Raw genomic sequence first — 25796 nt, forward strand, 5'->3', positions numbered from 1 at the left:
GCTGTACGTGTGGTCTATTTTATGAATTTCAATGTGCATTTAAATTGCATAGCTACATACAGTTGGCATCAGGAATCATATAAACCTGGAAAAATAAAAACGTGACTATGTCTGCCCACAATTAAAACACCATAATCAAAAGCACAAGTTATCTTTAGGTAATGAAGAGGCACTTGAGGATTAAAAAAAAAAAAAAAACTGACAGTGTACCAAAAGACACATTAAGTCCCGACAGTATGCGGTCCCGAAACGAGCCACTGGATTCCCTATTCTCAACATACGTTCTTATTTGCTACCCGCTGAAACTGTAACATTCTGAAACCAGTGTGGGTACACGGATCTGGAGGCTGGGGGCGCAGGGACAGTGATGGATAACGCTGCCTTTACTGTGCCCTACTTGTGCCAAGGTGGAATCGGTTCCCTCTGCGTGATGCAGATGATCTTATGATAAAAACTGAACCGGCGGAGGGAAATGTTTTTTTTTTTTTTTTTTTACAGATGTTACTTGAGGGGACGTGGGTTGGAGAAAAACAACAGAATGAAAAACAGATTAAGGACACGGAGGGATAAAAAGCGCCTTTTTCTCTCCCCCCCACAACACACGGCATCACGAGAAGATGCTACCTGCCAGCTTAGAGACAGCAGCTCCAGCACGGGGACGGTCTGCTTTGAAGTGGCATCGTTTCAAAAGACTCAACACACCAACACGGCGCATAAAAGCCAGAGGGAAGCGGAAATTAATTAAATAAATAAACAATAAAAACCCTGCAGGGGAAGAACTGAATTTAATAAAATTATGCAGCAGCTCCTTGTGTCTTGTCCAGACAGCATGGGTCCCAATTTAAATTGCCTGACACAGTTAAGAGTTACCACACAGTTCTGTGCAGAACTCAAAGGAATGCCACTGCTGGACAAAAGCACCTTCTCATGTCTCTCCTTTGAGGAAGACGTTCCAATTAACTACATTTGAATCTAGATAGAATTTTTTTCCCCCCCCCATCTGAACATTTTTACACATAAACACGTACATTTAGCCCTGTGATACCTGTCAAAAGTTGCCTCTCTTGCCTTTTCACGACTGCTTTTCACACTATTGTCATCAAAATATCCAGCTTCATGAGACACTCATGTAAACTGAATTAAGGAAAAGAAGCAAACAAGAGTTCAACATAAAACTCTTTGAGGACTGTTGGATAACCATGGCCCTTGTCTAAGGTGATTGCATCATTTTACACTTCACAAAAAATGAAGAATCATTCTACCATAAAATAAAAAAAAGAAAGAAAGACCCTTAAATGAATTGAAAGCCTTGACTAGTGTATGACAATTCATAAAAGTGTTCTATTGTATAACATGGATGATAACACTGATATGAAAGTGATGGGGAAATATTTGCCTCTTTTGAACGCTTGACTCCATAAGACATTCATAACAGGATGTTCACACAGTGGCTGACTTTTGATCAGAAAAGCACCCCTCCCAATTTTGACAACCATCTTTATCTCCAAAGAGATGTATAAGCAGCATCCACACTGTGATCACGGATGCCAGTAGAAAAATATTTAGTGGTATGTGCAATATATGTAAATTACTACATTTAAATTACTTAGCAAAAGCATGTCTTTTTTTTTTACCTGGAATAAATAAAAAATAAAAAAATGTACATTTAGCCCTGTACCATTTTACATTTACATTTCAGCTCAAGTCTCAGCTCATCTAAGCAGCCTGCTTCTGCTGGCTGGGTGGTACGTCCTCTCCTCCAGCCTCTTCTTTCTCCTGATTCCAGCCCTGTAGGCCCTCGGGCAGGCTGGTGTCCTCCTCAAAGCTGCCTGTTCCCTCTACAAACTCCTCATAGGTGGACTTTTCATCAAAAGGCCGCGGCCCCAGGAGATCGAGCATGTCTGCTTTACTGAGCACCTCCTTGTCCAGGAGCCGCTTTCCCACCTGTACAAAACAACGGAATATGGGGTTTGGCAGACAGCTACACTCCCCTCTTTATGGTGCGGCGCACTGCCACTGAATCGAAAAGACATATCTGTAACGTAATTACAAACAATCTCACCATCTCCACCACGTCTTTCTTCTCCAGGATGAGCTGCAGGGTCCGCTGGTACGCCCCGTCCACCAACTCTCGCACCTCTTTATCGATGAGTTCAGCAGTGGCCTCGCTGTATGGTTTCTCCATCACCATCTCACCCTGACGGGGCAGGTCAAACGACACCTGACCCACCTTCTCACTCATACCGAACTGAACCACCTGTCCAACAGAATCAGAACGGCGAGGTTGGGACGTTGTCAAATGAACATGCATGAAGAGGAGCCACGTTAGTATCAGAAACCTGAGCGTAGGCTGACTGGGTGACTTTCTTCAAATCGTCTTGAGCTCCTGTAGTGACCCGGCCGAAGAAGACCTGTTCTGCCACCCGACCGCCCAGCATCATGCACATCCTGTCAAACAGCTGCTCGCGCGTGTACAGATACTGCTCCTTGGGCAGGTACTGAGCATAGCCCAAACCCTTCCCCCGTGGAATGATGGACACCTAAGGCAAGGAAACAATCCAATCAAGGTTTAATTTCGTTCGGAACGGTTCCATTTATAAACGCAAATAAGTGTACCGTTACCTTGAGTAGTGGGTCGGCATGCTGCAAGAACCAGCCAACTACCGCATGACCAGCCTCGTGGTACGCCACCGTCTTTTTCTCCATGGGCTGCAGGACCTGTGTTTTCTTCTCCAGGCCTTAGACATGCGAGCATCAAAATCAATGCAGACACACACATCACGCATGTTGCAAATTTCCATCCGCTGCACTACTGTGACCCAAGACAGGTGGGGCTCACCTCCGATTACCCTGTCGATGGCCTGCTCAAAGTGCTTAGCGTTGACTGATGGATTTAAGTGTCGTGCGGCGATGAGAGCAGCTTCGTTACACACATTAGCTATGTCAGCTCCTGCAGAGGCACAAGCGGTGAGAGACACTAACTCACAGCAAACAATCTCAACAGTTAGCGGCCATTAACAGAGAATAACTAGAGGGACATTTTTCTTACCAGTAAATCCTGGGGTTGCAGCAGCCATTTTCCTGGCCAGCCCATCTTTATCCATGCTGGGGTCCAATTTCAGAGGCCTCAGGTGGACCTTAAATATGGATGCCCTCCCCTTGATATCAGGAGGCCCTGAAGATAGATCAACATATAAAATTATATCTTCAAAATCATTAGCCAAAACTGGAGATCCAATAGAAAAATATTACCAAGATGGGTAAAAATTATGACACATACCAATATAAATTTGCCTGTCAAATCGGCCAGGCCTCATCAAAGCGGGGTCCAGAATGTCAGGCCGGTTGGTTCCAGCCAGAACAACAACATTAGTGCTGGTATTAAATCCTAAGCGGAGAGTAGGGGGGGAAAAAAGATCAGCATTTCCAAAACATTTCACACTAAACTGGCCACAACTTGACCCGTGGCCCAAGACGCACCATCCATCTCCACCAGCAGCTGGTTGAGGGTGTTTTCCTGCTCGCTCTGGCCACCGAAGTTTCCCCCGCCCCTTTTTCTGCCCACTGCATCGATCTCATCAATGAAGAGTATACATGGAGCATTCTTACGGGCCATGGCAAACATGTCCCTCACCTAAAGAAACAGTTATTTATGCATTTACATTATTTAACTCAGAATACTATTCATTTCACATGTTTCACAGCAATGTTTATACTGAATACTGAAATACCAAAAATCTTGCGATTTCAGAACCGCTGAACCCACCCTGGCTGGTCCAACCCCCACAAACATCTCCAGGAACTCTGAGCCATTGACTGTGATGAAGGGGACGTTGGCTTCTCCTGCTGTGGCTTTGGCCAGCAGGGTCTTGCCTGTGCCTGGAGGGCCAGATAATACTGCACCCTGGGAATTCGTAATGCGAAAATAATTCCACACAAGAACAGGAAAATAACATACCGACTGCATTAGAACAGAGTTGGGTCTGACTACATCCCAGCAGCAAACAAAACTTGATGCATGTTGTCGGCTATCCATTAACTGCAACCCGCTACATTATTACATCGTTTATTACATGGCATATTTATTAGTTTTACTTATGTAGCTGGATGCACAACTGTATAATTGCTAAAGTTACCTCTGCATGACATGGCCATATAGAATTATTTTATTATTAGTAACAAACAAGTGTCCTTGGAAAAAATGGGGAAAAGAAAAACATATTACCTTTGGGATTTTGGCCCCAAGATCTTGATACTGCTGAGGTTTCTTTAGAAAGTTCACAAACTCCATAATTTCCAATTTGGCTTCTTCACACCCAGCCACATCCTTGAACTTCACCTCGATGTTGTCTTTCATCATTTTAGCTGTGGATTCACTCATGCCAAAAGGCCCACCTCGTCCAGCACCACCACCCCCTCCCAATGGTCCCCTCCGCACAGTGAGGAGGAGGAAGCCAATCAGAAGCAGGGTAGGAAATATATTCATAAAGAAGCTCCTAAAAGATAGAAGCCATTGGTTCACAGACTGGACCACATTAGAAGCGGAATACACTTTCACTGTAGCGGTGGAAAGAGAACTCACCCATCACTTTCCGAGGTATAAACCACTGCGGGCCGATGAGAAGGCTCCAAATTCAAATCATAATGAACGGATTCCAGATTCCTCTCAAAAGTGTCCACACTACCGATGTTGAACCAAACATAACTCTGGAAAAATGCACAGACTCATTAAATGTGCTAAGCGCAATATTAATAACATCATCGCTCCAGGTTACATACTTACCCCATCTGATACCTCTGCTCCTGGGACTAAGATGACCCTCACAAACTGTTTGTTGACCACTTCCAGCCTGTCAACCTGACAATGCAAAGATGTAAGTATCAGAAGTACGATGTACATATACTGTACCTAGAAAGCGATTTTGCTCAGTTTCTGTCTCTTCCTCATATACACAATTTCACATTACAAATATAAATAACTTTACATATAAGTGCAAGAAATTCATAAAAGCTGAGTTATGTCCACAACTTTGCTAACATCAGAACTCACCAATCCTCTGGCCAGGTAGCGATGCACAAAGTCTTTCCAGGTGATTTCCTTTCCGGGGTCTCGGAAATACAGGTACAGGAGAGTGGATGAGGCTCCCGCAGCGGCAATAGCCAAATACCGGAATTCCTTCTCATCCCACGGAAAATCTCCCTGTTCCCAGGAAAGGCAAAAAGGACGTTGACAACTACTTAGTTTCCATAACTTTTTTTCCCCAAGGTGTATTGTGCCTGCTATGAAGTTTCACGTGGGGCTGCTATATGGAGTGAAGTGAAAGAGAAATGATTGTCATTGTGATACATTGCAGCACAGCACACGGTGACACAACGAAATGTGTCCTCTGCTTTTAACCATCACCCTTGGTGAGAAGCCATGACAGGCGCCCAGGGAGCAGTATGTGGGGACGGTGCTGTGCTCAGTGGCACCTTGGCGGATCGGGATTCGAACCGGCAACCTTCTGATAACGGGGCCTCTTCCTTAACCACCAGGCCACCACTGAACCATATGAAATATGAGCCCGTCAAAACACAAAATCTAGAACAATGCATGGAGGTCCAAAAAAGAAACAGCACAAAGGCAAAACTGTGACCTTTTTCATGCGGCTCCACCAGTCCTTCCCGCCTCTTCTGGATCTGCCACCACCAGGACCACCGCTGCCAGCACCATCTCCTCCACCACCAGACTCTTTGGGGTTTCCATCTATATGGAAGAAAAAGAAAAAAAGATGATCAGATTCACTGTAGCCACTGCATGTTGTTCTAATGACGATGTTCGTATTTGGCGGACCTGTGCAGCAATACTCTTACCTTTCGGAGGATCGGTGGAGTAACGCGCTCGGTAGGTGAGAGTAGTGTTTGCGAAGCGATTCAGTGCGAGACTCTGACGAAAACAAAACACCCTCTTAGTAACATCTCAGGCCGCGGAAAGCTTCTACTTTATGGAGAGAACGGGGACGAAGAGACGGGAAACTCTTACACCGACAGCAGCGCCGCGGTAGCCGGGCGCAGAGAGGTAGCGAGCAGGCGGCGCACCGCGGCGCAGCCAGGTCCTCAGGCCGGTCCGGAGAGGCGACGCAGCCAGCGAGAGCAGCCCCATCGCGAGAGCCCCGGTACCCGCCGCCGCGGCTGCCTGTGGCAGGGAGCGTCCTTGATGCTCAGCGACGTTCTCCTCACCACCATGCGGGGCGGCAAGACGTCAAACACCAGGACCGCGCGCGGGCTGTCCGAGAATATGCCTGATGACTCGCGTCGCACAATGCTAACGGATGAGCTCGTTTTCAGCACGTTTTAATCTCGTCGCCCGACACCAAGAGAGCATATATACGCACTCGGTCATAAATAATAATAATACGCGAAATACAGCTTCTTATGCGATCAAAAATGTGTGCTATGATCAGGCCCTAGTTACGGAACATGGGGTCCTGCAAGAAGCTGTCAGACCTTGGGCCGTAATTGGCTGACGTCACAGCGTTGCTTGAAAAAGGCTTATGAAATTTCTGTTTCATTTACAAGATGACCTTTCTTATATGTATTTAAAACAACATCACAAAGCCTACTACGGTTGTTTTAAAATACTGCTATACCATACCATACTGTTTACTTTTGTTAAAGAAAATTATGCATATTTATATTATATTACATATCAGTACAAAATTCTTTCTTTTATTGGTGAAAACGTTGGACAATAAAACATAAGCGATTTTTTTATTGCATTTTTTAATTAGATTTCTCTATTCTAAATCCATGATTTTTGTTTTAAAAACCTCAATACACAATTTCATCTTCTACCCACATAATGCACATACATAATGCACATACCTGTCTGAGCTCAACTCAGATATCCATCATGAACAAACTAACAAACAAATGCATGTGCGTATTTGTGCTACATTTAATATTTTAGTGTTTTAGATTCTCTGGTGTTCTTCAATAAATTGGAAGGGAAAACAGTCGATAAATAAATACATATCAGAGAGCACCAAAGTCATGACAAATCATAAAAGGTGAAAAAATATATATTGTTGTAAAACTATCAGAAATGCTGTGCTACAGTACATGCAGTGGACACCCTGTAACAACACCGCTGTTGGGAATTCCGGTTCACCTGTGCTTGGGGGATTTTTTTTATTACTATACAGGGCTCTAAACCAGGCAGCTCAAACTGATGCTGGTTTCTATTACTTTCAGGCAACCCTATATAAATGCAATTTCTATTTTAAAAAAATTTAGTTTTAAAGGGTTTGGCATGTGATTTCACATTAATGTCACCTGCTTATTAAAATGCTTAAAAACATGCAATGGAGAATGCCCTTTCTCTAAATACTACATTCAGTGGGTTTAATTAAAATATTCTAAATGTACATTTAGTCCAGCAAGACAAATTCTCTTCATCAGTAAATATCTTCTACTAACCTGAACATCACACAACTCAATACAACGCTGGAATATTCATTCATCTAAACATGTTTTCTGCACTTGCAAAAAGATTTATATCTCTGTAAAATGTTGGGGGTATGTTTTAAAGAGACACTTGGTTTTAATATTGGAGTCCAGGCACTACCAATGTACAGCTATTTTGCTCTTTCTCTATGGTCCTGTGATGGTAGGTTATAAAGTTCTTGTTCTGTAAGCTGCCTGTGGTGATATAAGCACCTGCTGTGGTCCCAATAGAGTTCATGGTTCCTCTGTCACCAGAAAGAAAGGGATCTAAGGAGATCTTCGAAAATCATTTGATCATTAGAAATGCTCTGACATAAGGATTTCCTCTGTAAACTCCATGGGAATCCTGCCAGTCAAATCTGCTCAGATTATGTGAAAAGTAATAAAAAAATGTACAAATGGCGTCAAATTAAGACCATGTCGGATCATTACTTCTTGACCCTCTTGTTCTGTGCTTAATTAATACATCGGCATACTAATTCATATACTTTCCGTTTAGAAATAGTAACACTCATTCCAAATACATGTATTATTGCCACTATTAGAGTATTTTGCATATTTAGGAATATCTATATTGCATGTCTACCAGCTAATGTCTTTGTAAAAGGTGGATAAGGTGCCATTTCTCAGCATTCTCAATGAAAAAATAGATCCTCACACCAGTAAAATGAATTGTGCTTTCAATGGGTGTCACCAGTGACATCTCTGAACCGAGCAGTGTCTCCCAACAGTGTGAACAGTGCAACAGAATCACATTGCTTTTGATAACACTGCAGTAAATCGTCCACCCAAGCGTGTGCGCCACTGGCATAGGCAGCAGAGCCTTCAGCTCTGGGATTCAGGCTCTCAGGACAGAGGCTGGGGTTTCAAAACTGTTGCACTATAGCCTGGTCTCACAGGCATTTGCTTGAGTTGCTTAAATAGTGTAGCTTATGTGACACCTGTGACACAAGTGTCACTTTCAGCTGTTGTGTGGCATTTGCATGTGTCATGATGGTGTATGGGCGTAGTGACGCACCTAGGTGATCAGTAAACCGAGCCGGAATTTGTGACAATGTCCATGTGTTCAACATTCCCCTGCAGCGATTAGCTCCCCTGGTCTCTCCGCCAGCATATCTCTCCTGTTCGGCTGCTGGTCTCCGTCCTCGTAGAGTGTGTGGTGGATGTTGAGCAGCTGGTGTGAAGGATTACGACTGAAGGGCTGGGTCTCGGGCTCCTGGTTCTGGGTCAGGGGCTCCATAGCACTTGGGATTGGGGAGGAGGGCAGGACAGGGGTGCTGCCGTTCAGGTAGGTGCTGGCAGGATGGGTCACTGTAGAGAAAGTAGTCGTGGCGCCAATGGACGGTGGTGAATTTTTCTTTTCTAGGAATGGAGAAACAAATTGTGCAAAACCCTTAACATCTTGGTCAACACATCAGAATTTTCAGTAACCTTTTTCTATCACAACTGCTCATGATTTAAACATCTATCCTGGAGAGTATTCTCTACCAATTCTTCTGTGTTTTTCTACTGAGCATCATGCATCTCATTTGGAAAGGGCTTTGTTACCCCAGTAACGAGATCCCACGGGAGTGAATGCAGGCGTACCGGTGACAGAGCTGGGGACGTGGATGACGCTGTGCGTGCCCTCGATGAACACGCTGTCTAAGGGCAGGTCGGCTGGCTGGGGCTGCGGGCCGACTGCCTCGGCCTTGGGCTTCTGAAAGGAGAGCACGTACGGGTGGACGTCCAGGGAGAAATTGCGACTGTGCTTCTTCTCTTGCCCAACGATGTTGAGCTCTGCAACTGTGGAGTAGACAAATGAGAACACAGAGGATCTGTTTCGGCAGACGACGGGAGGAGATTTGTCACACGCTATGGCAGAGGGGAAGGCACACTGCAAAGTAAAACACAACCGCCGATGTGGTGACTTCACTGAATAATTGCCACACTGCTCAGCCATGTGTTATTGTGCAAAATCTCTAAGGGCTGATTCATTCCTCGGCGGTCCTTTAAATGTCCGATCCACTGAATTCCATCCAACGTCACAGATGGCCTTTTATACTTAACACACAGCTAAAAATACATGAAGTTCTTGTACCTTTGCTGGTAGGAGGATGCTGTGTACTCTTGGTGTCCAGTAAGGGAGCAATAAAGTTGTCCGCCACCGTCTTCCTCCGAACCGGCTTGGGCTTGTCGGGCTTCATGCTGTTCTCCAGACGAGTAAGCGTTAAGGGCTCCTGCACACACGGTTGTTACATAATGTGAGAATATGAAATCCTTTGAACCTTTGATATGTCATTTTATAGGTTTTATGTATTATGCATATGATGCAGATTTAGTGTCAGTGAATTGGCACACCAACTTAATTTTGTGCTGTAAAATGTGCACAGATGCACTGAAACATCATTAACTTGGGTTGAAACCAAAGTTCTCTCATTTGTTGGATATTATATTGTATTCTATAAGTTAAATTATAGGTGGTTCTGTGTAAGGGCTGCATACTTTGAAGGGCTGAGGCAGGGGGTTGGATGTAGGGATCCACTTGATCTTCTTGCGTGGGCGTTTGATGATGGACGGCTCCCCTCCAAGTTCCCCCATTCCATGATCCATGCTGGGGTCAACAGTCTGGATGCCAGAGTCTCTCACTGTTGGTGTGGCATCGTGATTGGACTGCGCCAGAGCAGCCAGGAGCTGCCGCACCACGTTGTCATACATAAGGTCACTCTCATTGGTGATGAAGTCCAGCCGGTTGAGGGACTTGATGTGGTCGCGGTTCTCGTTGCAGAACATGGCCAGGATGTTGATGTCACAGAACTGTGACTTCTGCCAGCGCCGGCGCGTCTTTATGCCCACCTTGTGCAGCTTGTCGAAGACGAAGTTGGACTTGCGCACCACAAACAGGTGCAGCAGGTTGAGGAGGATGATGAGGTTCATGGTGCAGAGAAGAGCAATGTCCACCGCCGCCATGATGCGCTGCAGCTGCACGGCTGGCAGCTTGCAGTTCACACTGAGACGAAGCTCAGGTATGCTGCTGGCGTCCGGGGGTTCTCCGAGGGCGCAGGTGAACTCGTTCTGCCTCTGCCGGGAGTAGTAGGCGCTCAGGTAGGTGATGGGGATGGAGCTGAGGCAGATGATGGCCAGGTGGCGGGCCAGGTACAGCTTGGCCAGGAAGTTGCTTTGGCCTCGCCGCTCCAGGTACTTCTCAAAAAGGTTCTGCTCAGGACTCTTCTCCTTCTCTGCGTTCTCGATGATCTCCCGGCGCTCTCGCTCGCTGATGCCCGGACCCTTGGACTGGATCTGCTTTTCGATTTTCGGGGCCCGGCCCTCAGCTGCTCTGTGGTAGCAGTTGTCAATCTCGTGCAGCAGGAAGTTGAGTTCAGAAGTGAGCCGCGTTGAGGCCAGAAACTCCCAGCCCAGTGCTGGAATGTACATAATGCCGGCGAAGGCCAGCAGGGCGTAGGGCAGGAACTTGTGCTCAAACAGAGAAGGCCGGAGCTCAGAGTCCAGACCAGGGATGGCATCTCGCAGCTCTGTCCAGCAGTAGCCTCGAGCATAGAGAGCCTGGTCACGGGTGAAGTTGTGTGGGGTGTAACAGTATATAGACTCCTCTGTTTAAAAAGTGAAGTAAAACTTAATCAGAAAAAAACAAATCTTATTTCATTGGATCAATGGAATGAGCATTTCAGGACATGCACCCTTCATCCCACTCAATTTATAATCAACACAAGAAAACCGATGGCCTTAGGAACACTACGGGCACTATCTTTGAACTAAGCATGGGGATAGATAATGCATCCTCAGGATTTACAGATTGTTATCTGTATATTGAAAATCTAACTACCCAATAATTAATATAATTACCCTTTAATGTTGGTGTCTAAATATTTGTTTTAATAAACATAATTTACAATGGAAGGAGCCTGATAATGATTGACAACTCTCATGCGTGCTGTTTTTCTTATTCTAGATTATGTGAAGCCACACCTGTCAATGCACGATTTCTTGTTTCATCTATTTATTTGCAGAAATCCTTACACTTGCAGACAAGCACCATGCTTAGCACATAGCACAGTGCTCAGCGCCAGTTCTAAAACAGCGTCCTTTATGTTATAGCAGAGTCACTAGCCTCCATCTGTTAAACAAAAGGTCAGTTGGGCCCATTTGTGACTGTCAAAATTGGTTCCGGCACCTTAAGGGCAGCAGACACTGTTAGCGTCTGTCACGTCTATCATGTCTACCATGTCATGTTTCCACTGAGTTCAGTCAGATGTGCTGGTGAGAAAGGCAGAAGTTCTGCAGCTGCAGATTAATGGGTGCAGGGCTCAACATTGCAGCGCATGTTTAATTCAAGGCCAGACGGCAGGCAGAGAGCATCATTTCGCTTCTAACGTCCTCAGTCGCTGACAGCCTCCCACACACCACAGCTCACAGACAGAAGGGATGGTGTTTCTCCTTGAGAAGGCATGATTATTAGTAGAAAGAGCGGAGGCACACATTACCATTATTGTGACATTGGCACATTGTGTTCCTTCCTATGCTGCTGAAGTACCTGTAATGTATCTTTTTGCGAGGATGTGGTACATATTTAAAGGACGGGAGGAGGGGGTGTGGGACAAAAAGTGCAGCCGAAAGTGAGAAACTCAGTCACAGCTGGGTGGTGCTGCTATGCAGACGGTCTGACTCAGCATTCAGCTTCAGGCCCCCTCCCTTCATCTAACATCCATCAACTTCTTCCCATTCCTCCTTACCCCAGCCCAGCCTAATCACCGAGCTCATCACTCTCAGCGTTGCATGGTTAACCACAGACACGGCAGAAAATACAATTACCATCTTGAACAGTTTGCTTCTTCTGACCAGGAGGACAGCTCTCCAGAACAACTCCAGAAGGCCTATTTTCTAGCTACTGCTTAACTATTTGACTAGACTGGACACAGAGGAAAGCTCCATGCCTGCTAGTTCTAAATTCTACAACATTTTGTATTATAATATGAATAGAATGGAAACAATTGTTAGTACTTCTTAAAGAAGAACATTGAATCTCTGTGGTACTTTTAATAAATATACATCAGCAGAAGGTAGTTTACAGACTGACCTGCAAAGTTACGTGTGAAGACCAGAGTGACCAGCAAGATGGGTATGATTACAGTCCCTATGGTGACTACCCGATCAAAGGGGAGCTCTAGCTTGAGCTGCACCATCAACCCAGCCAGTGCCCCGCCCTTCTCGTCCTGGGAGGACCCAGGCAGGATGAGCTCCTTCAGCTTCTCCCCTGCGAGCAGAGCCGTGGCCATGTCCAAGTTCTGCTCGAGGATGTGCTGCATCCGAGAGTAACGGCCTTCCCACCCCTAAGCCACGAATCGTGCTCGATTGGTGGTCTCTGCACCTGCCCCTTCTGCCCAAGGGGTCAGGAAATGGATGAGGAACTGTCCTTGGCTGGTTTGATGATATACAGGAGGGTTGCACTCTCAGGGATGAAACATGGTGGCCTGGTGGGTGTTTCTCTACCTTCTCGGTGCAGGCTGTCCACTCAATGTAAAAGCAACACGGAGAACAACCCACTAATGAGCCTTTGGAGGGACACTTCATCCAGTCTGTTAACCCTGCGGAATGATAGAGGCAGGGTGTTAATTACACAGGATAAGAGTACTGCTTATTTAGATGCCTAGTACAGCTCTTATACAACTCTTCTTTCACAGTGTTCAATATAGCTCTGAAGTACGGTATAGTAAATTGTAAATGAGTAAAACTAGTATAGTAAATTATCGTATGTATGTTATAGTTCGGCCCGGAATTTCATGTTGGTCATGTGTAATGTTCCCGGATTGTGTTCACCTGTGTATAATTATAGAAGTGTATAAAGCTGCCCTGTTGTGTCTATTCGTCATCGGGTCATTGTCTGGTGATGTTCCCTTGTTCTGTCAGCTATGTATTAAACGCCAGTCATGTGACGTCGTGCGTATGCATCCTCCTTCCTCGCCATGTCCAGCCATCATGACAGAATGACCCGACCGTGAACTAACAGGATAGTTTTATACAATGATACACAGGTGATAACAATCAGGGAACATTACACAGGACGAACATGAACCTCCGTTTCACCAAGCGTGACAGACTGTCGGCGGCCTACGAAAGCTGCTGAGAGGATCTGTCACGCTGTCCATGTTCCCCCTGCCGATTCCGGAGGCCTACGAAAGCTGCCATGGGGTCGAGGAGACCGGTCGCACAGTTCATGGGCTCCTGGCATTAACCGAGACGAGGAGAGCGGTGGACTTCCCAGCAGGGCGGGTCGGAGTAACGGGCACCTGCGGACAGCGGACAGGATGCCAGTCCCCCGCGAACGAGCCGTGCTTTGGCCCGGGTCTGAAGCCGCCAGTGCAGGACAGCCGCCACTCGTCTTTATGGACTTCCTCCCCCCCTTTCATGGACCATTTCTGAGTGCACGTCCGGAGGTCATGCCTTTGAGGGGGGGTACTGTCATGATCCGGTCCGGCAGGGGTTATTCCGGGTCCGGAGTTCGGCCCAGAGTTTCATGTTAGTCTCGTGAAATGTTCCCTGATCGTGTTCACCTGTGTATAATTCTATGAATGTACAAAGCTGCCTTGCTCGTGTCTGTTCGCCATGAGGTCATCTGGTGATGTTCCCTTGTCCTGTCAGCTACGTATTAAACACCTGTCATGTGACGTTGTGCGTATGCGTCCTCCTTCCTTGCCATGTCCAGCCATCGTGACAGTATGATATAGTAAGGGTTTGGGTGTAACAGCATGGATATGACAGCAATTATTTAGCTGTATTCAGTTCATGTTGCATTTTACATTTATCATACAGTTACTTAAAAGAGAAGAGAATACATCTAGAATAAATAAATATGCTCTCAAATGTGTAAACTATTATTTTAACAACAGTATTGTGATCGTAATTGTACATTTTTTTCCAAAGCATAGCCTTGTGTAGTATTGTGCTGACCAAACTTGGGTCTTGTTAATTGGTGATTAAGTACCACAACAAGCATATTTCATGTAAAATGACACATCATATGCAAATCACTGGTGCTGACACAGCTCATGATGCACCTATGTCGATATGAGGTCACCCGCAAATGGCACTTTGACATCAAATAATATATCTTCTCTACTCTAAGTAATATAATAAAGACTGAACAATAAGATGTGTAATGTATGAAACAAGTCAAGACACATTACTTATAATTACACCATCAATTTGTGATCATTTTGACTTTCAGCAATTTTTCCCTGTGGTTGGCTGAAGCCCCACCCTGGGTGAGTCCTCGCTTTGTGCCCAATGCTCCGGGATAGATTCCAGAACCTGCAACCTTGAAATGCATGAAGTGTTAATGGCTAGTGAGTGAGTGAAATTGCCATTTATTATCAGATGTCCTTTGTCTCTTGGTCAAATTGCCTTTTTGATCTAATGTTCAGGTAATGTTGGGAAAATTTCCTTCCATGAAAATTTTTTGGATGGATAGAATACGCTCAAATGTCTAATCAAGATCTAGCACAGGCATGTGTGGTGGTAAACAGTCCATAAATCACTGTTTATCTGCTGTAAATGACCTTGCCACAGCTTAAAAAATAATGGAAACTGCAGACTTGCTTAATGAGCTCAAGGAACCGAAACGCTGCATGCAAATAAGGTGAACACATAAGAATGTCTAAAAAATACGTACTGCCCGTGTTACATATCCAGATTGCAATATGTGTAACGTAACAGGTCCCATACTGTATGAGATTTGGGATCTGCAGGGGATGTGACGGCTCACGTTTGTGCTGAATGCACGGACTGCTGTGTCTTGAATGCATCCAGATGTGAGGTCACAGTATGCACCAAATGGGTCACAGCACCGCTATCATGGCCTCACCACTCACACCTGTGAGAGCTCTGAAAGGGCTTGTTCTTATTGTGTGTGTGCTTGTGTTAACATGCGTCTCCCCTCTGTTGTGCATTTATGTGTGTGTGTGTGTGTGAGTGTGTGCACACATGCATGCATTCTACTGCCGCAGAGAGGGTGGTCCCTCACGCAAGATCACCAGGGGAAGGTTGTATGAATGTCACCGTTGCACTGAGGCCGTGGTTCCGTGTGTAGAAGGGAGCTGTGATCATGGCAGAATTTCAGCCACATTGTTATCAGCCCTGCAAAAGGCAAGCGGCTTAACTGCTGAGTGCATCGAGTCGCAACGGAACATTCTGTAACTGGAAGAACGTTCATTATCCGCTGTGGGGGCTGATGGAACTTCCATATAAGATAGTAAAAACATTGTAAGCCATACCACTGAAAAATCAAACCAAATCACATCAAAATGTATTCATATCAATGAGATGTACAGAAACAATGCAATTAAAACACATTAAACACATTTGACTCTGGCACAACCAAGAATTTCTTTTCAGAAGAACAGCCAGTTTAGATGAAATGCTACATGCCACGTCACGCAGACAAAGAAAAACCTTGTATTCCATGATATCAATCCATGCACAGTGATCATCAGCGACCGTGTGAGCATACATGTAAATAAATGTGAATTTATTAGTATAACATCACATAAAAAAATAATATCACAAATGTCCAAGTTCCAATGTCCAAGAATCACATAGAATTTGTCACCATACAGTGGTAACACACAGTCCCACGGGTGAAGGAATGTCAAGTGTCAGCGATGAATCTGCTGATAAATAAACGGTATAGGGTTCATTACTTGGACCGGTTATGTAGACAGGAAAGAACTGTCATGAGATGGGATGGGACATCCAGGACTAATTATCTGACCAGTTAAATCATAAAATGCCTGTGTGCACAACATTAAAGAGCACACATTGCATTACAAAGTACCTAAATTAATCGGCACCATCGATCAAACGCTGTAATGCATGTAATGCATTTTTAATCTCCACCTCAGGCGGGGCAGGGGGGGTCATTTAAGTTCGCCCATTTACAGTCACCGCTACCCTGCAGAATGAGGGAGGGAGGAAGTTCATCTCGACCGCCTGCATAATGAATTCTTAACACCAGACGATGGCAAAAATAAAGTTCAGGTTAAAAAGTGCTAGTAAACATCAGATCGGTTTGCTAATCGGGAGAAAAGTACACGTGTTGCAGTAAAGAAGGTCTTGCTGGACCAGGAAGGGACGGTGCTGCTCGGCGCTGTCCCCTCGCATCAGTGCTGAAGCACCACGGGCACGAATGCACGGTAGGTGGGGGGGCTCACCTACCTGCACCAGGCTCTGCCTCCACCGCCCGCCGAACGCCGAGCCCCAGTCATCGGGTCCGAGGTGAGAAGACGGAGCGCAGAGCCGCGGGAGAGCGGGTACCTCCCGGCTCCTTCCCGGCGCGGGAGGGGTTAATCTGCAGTGCGGGGAGCCGCCGCGGCGCCGGTTTGTTCCGCCCGCACTCCTGCAGCCGACCTCCGGTTCTTCTCATCTTCCCCTGCTGCCCCCGTCTCCGGAGTCGCGTCGGAACGCCAGCCCGGCGACGTCGGGGAAGAGTTCTGCGTTTGCAACGCTCGCCGCGCTGGAACGTCACGTGACGTCATTCGGCCTGATGTTGCGGTTCCCGCGACACCCTGTATCAGCATCCGTCGCAAGTGTCACCCAACTGATCACTTTCCCAGAGGAAACCAACGAATTAAAACTGATCAACAGTGATTTGGATGTGGATTCAATTAAAACTGATCAACAGTGATTTGGATGTGGATTCAATTAAAACTGATCAACAGTGATTTGGATGTGGTATTGCAGTGGTAATCTAACACTGGCATAATTGCTGCATATGAAATATTTAAATATTTATAATGGTGCAGCTACTCTGTTTATATTTAATTTAATTTAAGTATTAATTTACTATCATGCACACATAAATACTGTATAAGCAGTATGTTAACTTATTCATAAGTAAATTGTAAATTTGTACTTTTATAAAATATTTAAATACAGTATGAAATGGTAAAATTATGCATGTGCATTAACATTTGAATTGTTTTCTTGTGTCACAACTCTTCTAAATATGGTGTCGTAAACTGGGTGCCTAATTTCTTTGTCACCCGTTGAAGTGCAGTACAGTGTGTTCACAATCGCTGCAAATAAATGCCTGATGTGAAACAAATGGCTTAAATGAGTTTACTTCGGAAAGGGTGCCTTTGCGTGGGCTTAATTAATTTACATTCCTAGAGTCATCCCCACTACACTGGTTGACCAGAAAAGTGATGTCAGTGGGGGACTTTAACTTGGAACAAAATAGACAGAATAGGCGTTAAAATAGTTGCTAAAACCTGATGCACGAAATTAATAAAACTTTCACTTTTTTAAGGTGTAGGTAAATGCAGGCCAATGCACAAATACTTTACTAATTTAAGCATTCATTATGGCTGAAATGACAGTAATGTTCACTTTGAATATTGCATAACTATATCTGTGAATAAGTTGAATTTCAGTCTCAATGTCAAATTTATTTATCTATTGAATGACCTCAGGGCTCGTACCAGATCATAAACTGTACACGTCATGCAAGCTAATACATATTCACAACATATATCAAAAATATTAAAATACAATGTAATTATTCGAACATTAGTGATTGTAGCAGAGTTGTAATACCTCGTTTACGTCCCAGTCACATGACTTCAAGAAAGACTACTTGACCCAAGACCTAGATGTACGACTCTCTAGAGAACAGCATTGACTCATCTGCAGACAGGCGGCGCACCGTTAGATCAGTGTACAGCAGGATGATGAAGGTAGACTGTTCGCACACTTCAGTCTTTATCGCGAGAAGGGGGGAAGGAATATCTTAATTTTCCCTAGCTGTTCTCTATTCCTCTGTTATTAGGAATTTCTGATGGTTTATTCATTGACTGGATGACTACCGCTTTTCCAGTTCCTCTTCACTGGGCCATTTGGACCACAACAGCTTTCCAGGCCTTTTCTTTATCAAATTCCCGCAGAGTCCCATTGGATACTCGTTGCTGTGAAAGCAAAAAAAAAAAAGAAAAGAAAAGAGAAGGGAGAGACAGAAAAAGGGTATTAGAAAAAGAGTCGGGTAAAATACAGACATCCATGGTGCAATGGCTCCACAACCGTAGTTCTGTTACGGCAGCCCCCAGTCCCATTACAGCACTGTGCTACACAGACGTCGCAGGCTCCTCCCACCAGCCTGTGAGTCATCCTCCAGGCGGTGATCAGTGCTGCACCATTTCTCTGCGTGTGTGCGTGTTTCTGTGCACAGTACCTCAGTGTGGCGCGGGCGCTGCTCCAGGCTCGCCTCCCACTCCGGGGTCCCCAGGCGGAGCTGGCTTTTGTAGTAGGCACAGTGCACCACGGTGGCCAGAGTGAGCACGGCCTGCACCAGCAGCAGAGTCATCAGGATCAGCAGCAGAATGTCGTAGGACTGCTGCATGGGCACACACACCAACGCAGGTTAATAAGAGACACGGAGGTACAGGCAGGGTCCCCGTGAAGATGCCCACCTCCCTTCATTATTTCATGCCAATGACAATGATGGAGGTGCTGTCATTGCAAGGTTTAGAGCTGATGACTGATTTACACCGTCTTCACACTCATTACAGCTCCTCAGTGAAACACACGACCTGTGGATGAAGGCATCCTTCCCACCAGAGCAGAAATTATTAAACAGATTTGCTCTTTAAATCAAGTACAGTAATATATTGCCTTTTTGCCCAGTGCATTTTATTGATTTTTTTGGATGTATTCATTCCTCTTAATTTCTGAAGCTGGCTTTATGTTCTCGATTTCTATTTTTATTATTTTTTAAAAGGTATGTCTTGTGGTTTATTGTAATAATGCGCAAGGTATAAAAAAATGTATGCTGTATAGTACCTGCTGATTTATTGTGTTATACTTGTACAGAACTTTGGAGATCTTTTTCATGTGCTGTATAAACAAATTAGATTGATTGGATTACATTAAAATAACATTTTTTATGACTGTCTGTTTATGACTGCTAGGGATTCAAACACCATGGGTGTAAAGGGAGCCATTAGCACTGGTGTACATTGCATTCAAAAGACATTTAGTCTTTTCACTCATGCCAAGCAGGTAACCAGTCCCAAAGTAACAAGCAAGCTTAGCATTTTGCTATGTCCAATATATATTATTTTGTGAGAAGTGATTGTTATCAACTGATAATATTTTCTTCACCTTTCATGGCCACACACAGCCAGGGCTCGTGATCTTTAAAGACTAAAGGTTCAAATGAAAGAGCTGTGTGCAGTGAGGGTGACGCACACTCACTTTAGAAGTGGGAATTTCATGTGTGAAGATCTGGACGACGTTCAGCACGCTGCTGGACAGGTAAGCAGAGGCGGAGAAGAGCAGAGGGGACGTCACACTGCTGACAGCTATCAGCACTTCCACCTACATCAGCATTGCAACAACAAATGAGTGAGATGGAAACAGGACACATTCTGTAATCTGTATGTAATTTAGTCCCAAATTTCACTGAATGACAACATTTATTACAATCTTAAATCCATATATTGAACTATTTAACCACCAGCTGCATATAATTTGCACTTTCATCTTTCGGCCATTCATTATTCATTTCAGCCTGGAGGATTCAAGGGAGGGAGGGTCAGAATTTTGCACTGACAAGCAGAGCCTGACGAGCGGAGACAGTGCACTCAGCGGGAGGGCCGGAGACAACTTACCAGACATTTCCGAGGATATTCTGCCACCACGTGACTGGCGATGGCACTAGGGAAACACTGTGAGAGAAACACAAAGGCTGAGTCACTCTGTCTGAATATCAGTACAGAACGTGAACTCACAGCCGCCGCAAAACTCACAGCCACCAGAATCCAGAAGAAGGTGACCGACAGGTACGGACCCGGGAGGAGGGCATCCATGTTGAGAGCAATGATGCCACCAAACACTGCAGAGATCCCGACTATCACCTCAATCACCTGCCAGTAGTGTCCAGAGAAAAGTGTTGAACTTAGATTTCTGTTATTAAAAAAAATATACATATATATATATATATATATACACACACACACACACACACACACACACACACACATGTGTGTGTGTGTGTGTGTGTGTGTGTGTGTGTGTGTATATATATATATATATACACACACACACACACACACAGTACTGGTCAAAAGTTTGGACACACCTTCTCATTCAATGTGTTTTCTTTATTTTTATGACCATTTACGTTGGTAGATTCTTACTGAAGGCATCAAAACTATGAATGAGCACATGTGGAGTTATGTACTTATGAAATAACTGAAAACATGTTTTATATTCAAGTTTCTTCAAAATAGCCGCCCTTTGCTCTGATTACTGCTTTGCTCTCGATGAGCTTCAAGAGGTCGTCGCCTGAAATGGTTTTCCAACAGTCTTGAAGGAGTTCACAGAGGTGTTTAGCACTTGTTGACCCCTTTGCCTTCACTCTGCAGTCCAGCTCACCCCAAACCATCTGGATTGGGCTCAGGTCCGGGAACTGTGGTAGCCAGGTCTCCACTTTTTGTTAAGTACATAACTCCACATGTGTTCATTCATAGTTTTGATGCCTTCAGTAAGAAAACACATTGAATGAGAAGGTGTGTCCATGTGTGTGTGTGTGTGTATATATCCATATCTGCAGCTTTTCTTGCGTAAATACACCTTTATATATCACAAATATCTGTGATATATGTATTACAGATTAGAATACCAGTGCCTATATCAATGGATAACATGTATTCTGTACCAGTGTTCATATTTACACCCCTATTTCTACATTACAGTCTGCAGTGTCATTCAGGAAGCATCAGGTCACATGACACTGTAATCAGTACAAAGACATGTCAGACTGACAGCCAATCAAAAGCCTGGTGAAAACTACACAGAAATAAGTGAACACTGGCTATACTGAAAAAATGTAATGTAAATAAACAGGTAACAGCAGGTTTGACTGGTTTACTTGCATTATGCCAATGCTAAAATATTAGGTGTGAGCAATTATTTCAATTTTAAGTGCCAGTGTTCAGTTTTTACAGTGTATCTGAGGTGTATGTAATGACAACAAACAGCGTCAATTAATAATTTAAAAACACGCCCATGCATTCTGAGTAGCATGGTGAGCGTTGTGTATTATAAATGACTCAGTGTAACATGAATAGTTTAAATCCCTCCCCCTAACAAAACCTAAAAAAAAAAAAACTTTTTTTTAAATGTCCTGATTTTCACATTTAACTGTCTTGCTGTGTTTCTAATCAGATGAAAGGCTGACTTACAGAGTAGGCTTTAAGGATCCTGCTTGGGAATACAGCTGGGGACAAAGGCACAGGGCTGTCATATGACATTGACTGGAATGACAACAGATAAAAAAACAAGACACTAAGATCTCCTTTTAACACAGATACACTTCTTTCACCATAATAACCTTAATTGTTGTGCGTGTGCACACACAGACACACATGCACGCACACACACACCTTCCTGTGACTACAGCAGTCCTCTGCAGAGCGGGCAGAGAGGATAACAGTGCTGGCCATCAGCACTTCCAACAGAATCAGGAGGATGAGGTTAAAGTTAATCTGTGGAGCAAAAACACACACACACACACATACAGACACACAGATCAGAACAGTGCACTGAGGCTCACAGTGAAGCACCGGATCAGTGCACAAACAGGATAGAGGAGGCATGAAAGCGACGCGTTGGTGGGAACATCAGAGAGCCTCGACTCCTACAGGCCCACAGATGGGCGCTTCCTTTATACTTCATCAAACTTCAGTGCAATTCAATGCAGAGGGTCCTGACTCATCTAGCATGCACTGTAAGTGTATAGCACACTGTTCAGCAGATGCAGAGCAAATGCACTCTGTTAATGAGAAGACACGCCCGCACACTGTCTTCTGTTTAGTGTACTTGAGGGACCATGGTGAAACATGAGTTTCTGTTTTTTCTTTTTTTCCCCCTGATGAGCTTGGCGCTGGACTAACATTGATCGCTGATGGGCTCAGCACCAGCTTGCATCCGAACCAGACCAGGCAGGTGGTCGTCACGGCAAAGGTGGAGACGAATACCACCTGGAAGTCAGACACCTGTGGACAAAAACCAACGTCGGTTTTGTGTCTTCCGGGACCCAATGAACTTCGGGTTCATTTTAGAGGTGCAATGACGTGTACAATACACGTCATTGTTAATACATTTTGTCGTTGTTTGGTTTTAATTGTAAGGTTCACAGACTTACTGCAACATGTCTGTTTTTGGCAATGGCAAAGCTGACAGCTGCTGCTGGGATACTCTGTAGGAAGAGAGACAGGGGTGGGAAATACAATAAAATACTGTATTCATATGCTGTCCATATCACATAATGCATCATTATACTCGAAACTAAAGGGGCTGCAGGGTATGCATGGAAGGGGAAAAAAGTACACTTTCAAAAAGAAAACTCGTGGCTGTGTGGTTTAATAATGTGTCCAACTTAAATTCTATTGCTATATTACTGTGTTTATAACATGACATAACATAATATAAGTTAATGTGCATTTCAACATGTGCTTTTGGAGGACATTTTGATTCAATGGTTCAAAACACAGAGCACAGGCTCTCTTCCTTAAAGGGCTGAGCCTCCAGTGCTTCTCGAAATAGACTGCAGGGTAAAACATTTCCTCAGGGTAAGGTAGAGCACAAACACCCCGGGCTCATATTGATTTCTGTGCAAAACTGTGTAAGTTTTAAAAGTTTCAAAGACACACAAGACTAAGACTAAGAAGGTTTTTTCAAGGGTGATGAGATAAGCGGATCTGAGATAAATGCCTCCTTCTTCAGAGACTCAGAGCAGAGTGTTGATCTGGGGACGTGCACATCGAAGCATAAAGACCTGAAAGGCGACCTGATTGTAGATCAGCAGTTGCTCGGTGAGATGTGAAATGAGAGAGTTTAATTAAATCAAAGGTCGCAGTAGCGAAGACTCACTGAGCCAGCGGCTGCTCGCAGGTAGTCCATAGCCACCGGAAAGACGTTACCCAGGTAGAGTGAGAACCCAGCGGTGATAAGCAGACTGCACTGAGGGGGACAGGAGCACATAACTGGTATGAATCTAACCAGAAGATCAGTCTATCAGTTACAAGACGCACAATAGAACGAACGAATCAGTGGATCCCTGCATCGTCAGCAGTCCTCATTGTTACAAATGAATTCAGACTTTTGCAGAGGATTGAATTCACTCACTAGCATTACAGCTTAATCCATATCAGGGTTGGAACTTGGAGCAGGGCACCATTCACTCACACACCCACTACATTAGAGCCACTGTTTTAGTTTCTAGTTTTTGCAGCAGGGCTGTCAATCAATAACAAAACGCAACTAAATAATGACACATTTTACGAATGAATCATGATTAATTGCAACAATTTGGAAAAATGTTGCACATTTGTTTGAGACAGTGTGAGAAAGTGTGAGAAAGAGGCTCAGACAGGGAATGATAGGTATTTAAAGTGTCCACATAAGGACTGATTCAGATGATGAATTCGTGTGTGAATTTAAATATTTTAAACTTGTTGCATCTGTGTGTCCATCTGAAAATATAAATTCGACTGACATCATCTTAAAACAGCCCTTAAACTCATTGTCCATCTCCATCTTTATGTAGGAATTGTCTCTGGCCAGGATGCATTTTGTATCAGGGTCATGGGTCAGACCCACACAGGAAGTAAATAAATAAAATGTAGCTGACTGATTATCCAGTGATGAACAGATCAATATTGAGAGCGCAGATTTTAAAAGTCCAAGTTAAAAAAATAATATGAATAATATTGAGCGTCTCCTCACCCCAATGAGAATGCTGTACAGCCAGGCCCGGTAGCTGAGGCAGGGGTGGAGGGGGTCAATGTGGCTGAGCTGCAGGTCACTCGCCCTCACGTCCACTGTGTAGCTGTCCCTCTCCACTCCCTCTCTCTCCAGCCGGCGGCCCAGCGTGCTACGCTCCAGTGTGGCCACACGCGGCACCCTCTCCAGCGTAGGGATCCGGTCATAGCTGAACTCCTCCCTGGTGGTCAGCTCCTCCCGCTGCATCATGGGAAGGCTGCCCCTAGTTATATTTTAAACAAGTCGTCCAGAGCTGGTTTGATTGCTTTCGGTGTAACTTGAAACAAATGTGCTTGTGATGTGGAGATATTTACATGTGTCAGGGACTGACTCCGGAGGGGGTGCTCCAGCTCTGCGATTTCATTGTGTTTGTGTTCCCAATTACCCTGATTGTGTGCAGCTCTTCTGGCATCTATAAATGTTTGCCTTTTGTGCATTGTCCTTGTCAGGTTATTTGTATTAAACCCCTGCTTGTGATAAACTGTGCAAGTGTGTCCATCTGTCCACCACAATGCTGCGACAACATGTGAACTGGTGATAGATGTATGTGATGGAAATACACTCAGGTGATATGGTGCTGGATCAAATTACTCTCAGATCATATTTTCTCTCATTGATTGTGTCTGAGACAGCATTTTCACCGTTGTGGACTGTTGTAATTATATACTGTAATTATATACTATATAACTATACTTGTGGGGCAGTGGTGGCCTAGTGGTTGTCGGTTTGAATCCCGATATGCCAGGGTGCCACTGAGCAAAGCACCGTCCCCACACACTGCTCCCCGGGTGACTGTCATGGCTGCCAACTGCTCACCAATGGTGATGAAGCAGAGGACACATTTCGTTGTGTCACCATGTGCTGTGCTGCAGTGTATCGCAATGACAATCGCTTCACTTCACTAGTAACCAAAAACTGTTTTGTAAAAAAAAAAAAAAAAGAGTAAGGGTGGCATTTTAAACAGCCAGGTTTTAAAATTGACATTAAACTATATAAAACACATGCTGAATGACTGTAACCTTGTTACAAAAATCGTAGACATATTAATTACATGCTATTACACTATTAAAATGTTATAAAAAGTCTGCATTCAATGAACTCTATTGGTTAGATTAACATGTTACATAATTCCTACAGGGATCAGCAGGATCATGTGCCAGCAATGCATCAAAAGTTCCTCCATCCTTTCCTTTCAAAGAAATGCCATGGTCTTGAGTGCTTTTTTCTGCTGTTCTGGACTTACCTGCTCACCTTGGACTCGTCTGACTGCTGACGCTCTCTGGACTCAGGTCTGCAAACGGCACATTGAAGTCTGTTTCCTCCTCTAAACTCTCACCAGCTCTGCCTCCCTTCCACACGTTCCCTAACTCACCCCTCACCCCCCTTCCCCACCGTCCTCTTTTGGGTTCTTTCTTTAACTCACAGAAGTTTCAAAGGGAAGAACAACAACAAGAGTGGGGAAAGTTGCCAGCTTGTTCCATGCCAGAACACGACCGCTG

At 44.6% G+C, this 25796-nt stretch overlaps 3 protein-coding genes across 4 annotated transcripts; all 3 read right to left on the reverse strand.

Moving 5' to 3' along the window:
• Positions 1-2: 2 nt before the first annotated feature.
• afg3l1 (AFG3-like AAA ATPase 1) lies at positions 3-6260 on the reverse strand. Its single transcript, XM_028957344.1, has 16 exons — positions 6023-6260; positions 5854-5926; positions 5637-5746; positions 5051-5200; positions 4784-4858; positions 4583-4707; positions 4226-4496; positions 3767-3904; positions 3481-3634; positions 3281-3388; positions 3050-3175; positions 2840-2950; positions 2623-2738; positions 2340-2540; positions 2063-2257; positions 3-1944 (listed from the first exon to the last, which is right to left on the reverse strand). The coding sequence occupies exons 1-16, from the start codon at positions 6140-6142 to the stop codon at positions 1717-1719; spliced, it is 2301 nt and encodes a 766-aa protein (XP_028813177.1). The 5' UTR covers positions 6143-6260; the 3' UTR covers positions 3-1716.
• Positions 6261-6751: 491 nt separating this feature from the next.
• panx2 (pannexin 2) lies at positions 6752-17350 on the reverse strand. Its single transcript, XM_028958685.1, has 6 exons — positions 16693-17350; positions 12560-13067; positions 9970-11075; positions 9566-9704; positions 9073-9270; positions 6752-8847 (listed from the first exon to the last, which is right to left on the reverse strand). The coding sequence occupies exons 2-6, from the start codon at positions 12786-12788 to the stop codon at positions 8552-8554; spliced, it is 1968 nt and encodes a 655-aa protein (XP_028814518.1). The 5' UTR covers positions 12789-13067; positions 16693-17350; the 3' UTR covers positions 6752-8551.
• A 553-nt stretch (positions 17351-17903) lies between these two features.
• Positions 17904-25659, reverse strand: mlc1 (modulator of VRAC current 1). Of its 2 annotated transcripts, none has more exons than XM_028958686.1 (12): positions 25541-25659; positions 24262-24520; positions 23407-23496; positions 22679-22732; positions 22428-22529; positions 21918-22019; positions 21717-21788; positions 20280-20396; positions 20142-20198; positions 19726-19848; positions 18704-18865; positions 17904-18440 (listed from the first exon to the last, which is right to left on the reverse strand). In XM_028958686.1, the coding sequence occupies exons 2-12, from the start codon at positions 24505-24507 to the stop codon at positions 18360-18362; spliced, it is 1206 nt and encodes a 401-aa protein (XP_028814519.1). In that variant the 5' UTR covers positions 24508-24520; positions 25541-25659; the 3' UTR covers positions 17904-18359. The 2 variants fall into 2 exon arrangements, with proteins under 2 accessions (XP_028814519.1, XP_028814520.1); XM_028958687.1 differs by having other exon boundaries at positions 25549-25621.
• Positions 25660-25796: the final 137 nt, after the last annotated feature.

The sequence above is a fragment of the Denticeps clupeoides genome, chromosome 17 (assembly GCF_900700375.1).
Source record: "Denticeps clupeoides chromosome 17, fDenClu1.1, whole genome shotgun sequence".
Lineage (NCBI taxonomy): Eukaryota > Metazoa > Chordata > Actinopteri > Clupeiformes > Denticipitidae > Denticeps > Denticeps clupeoides.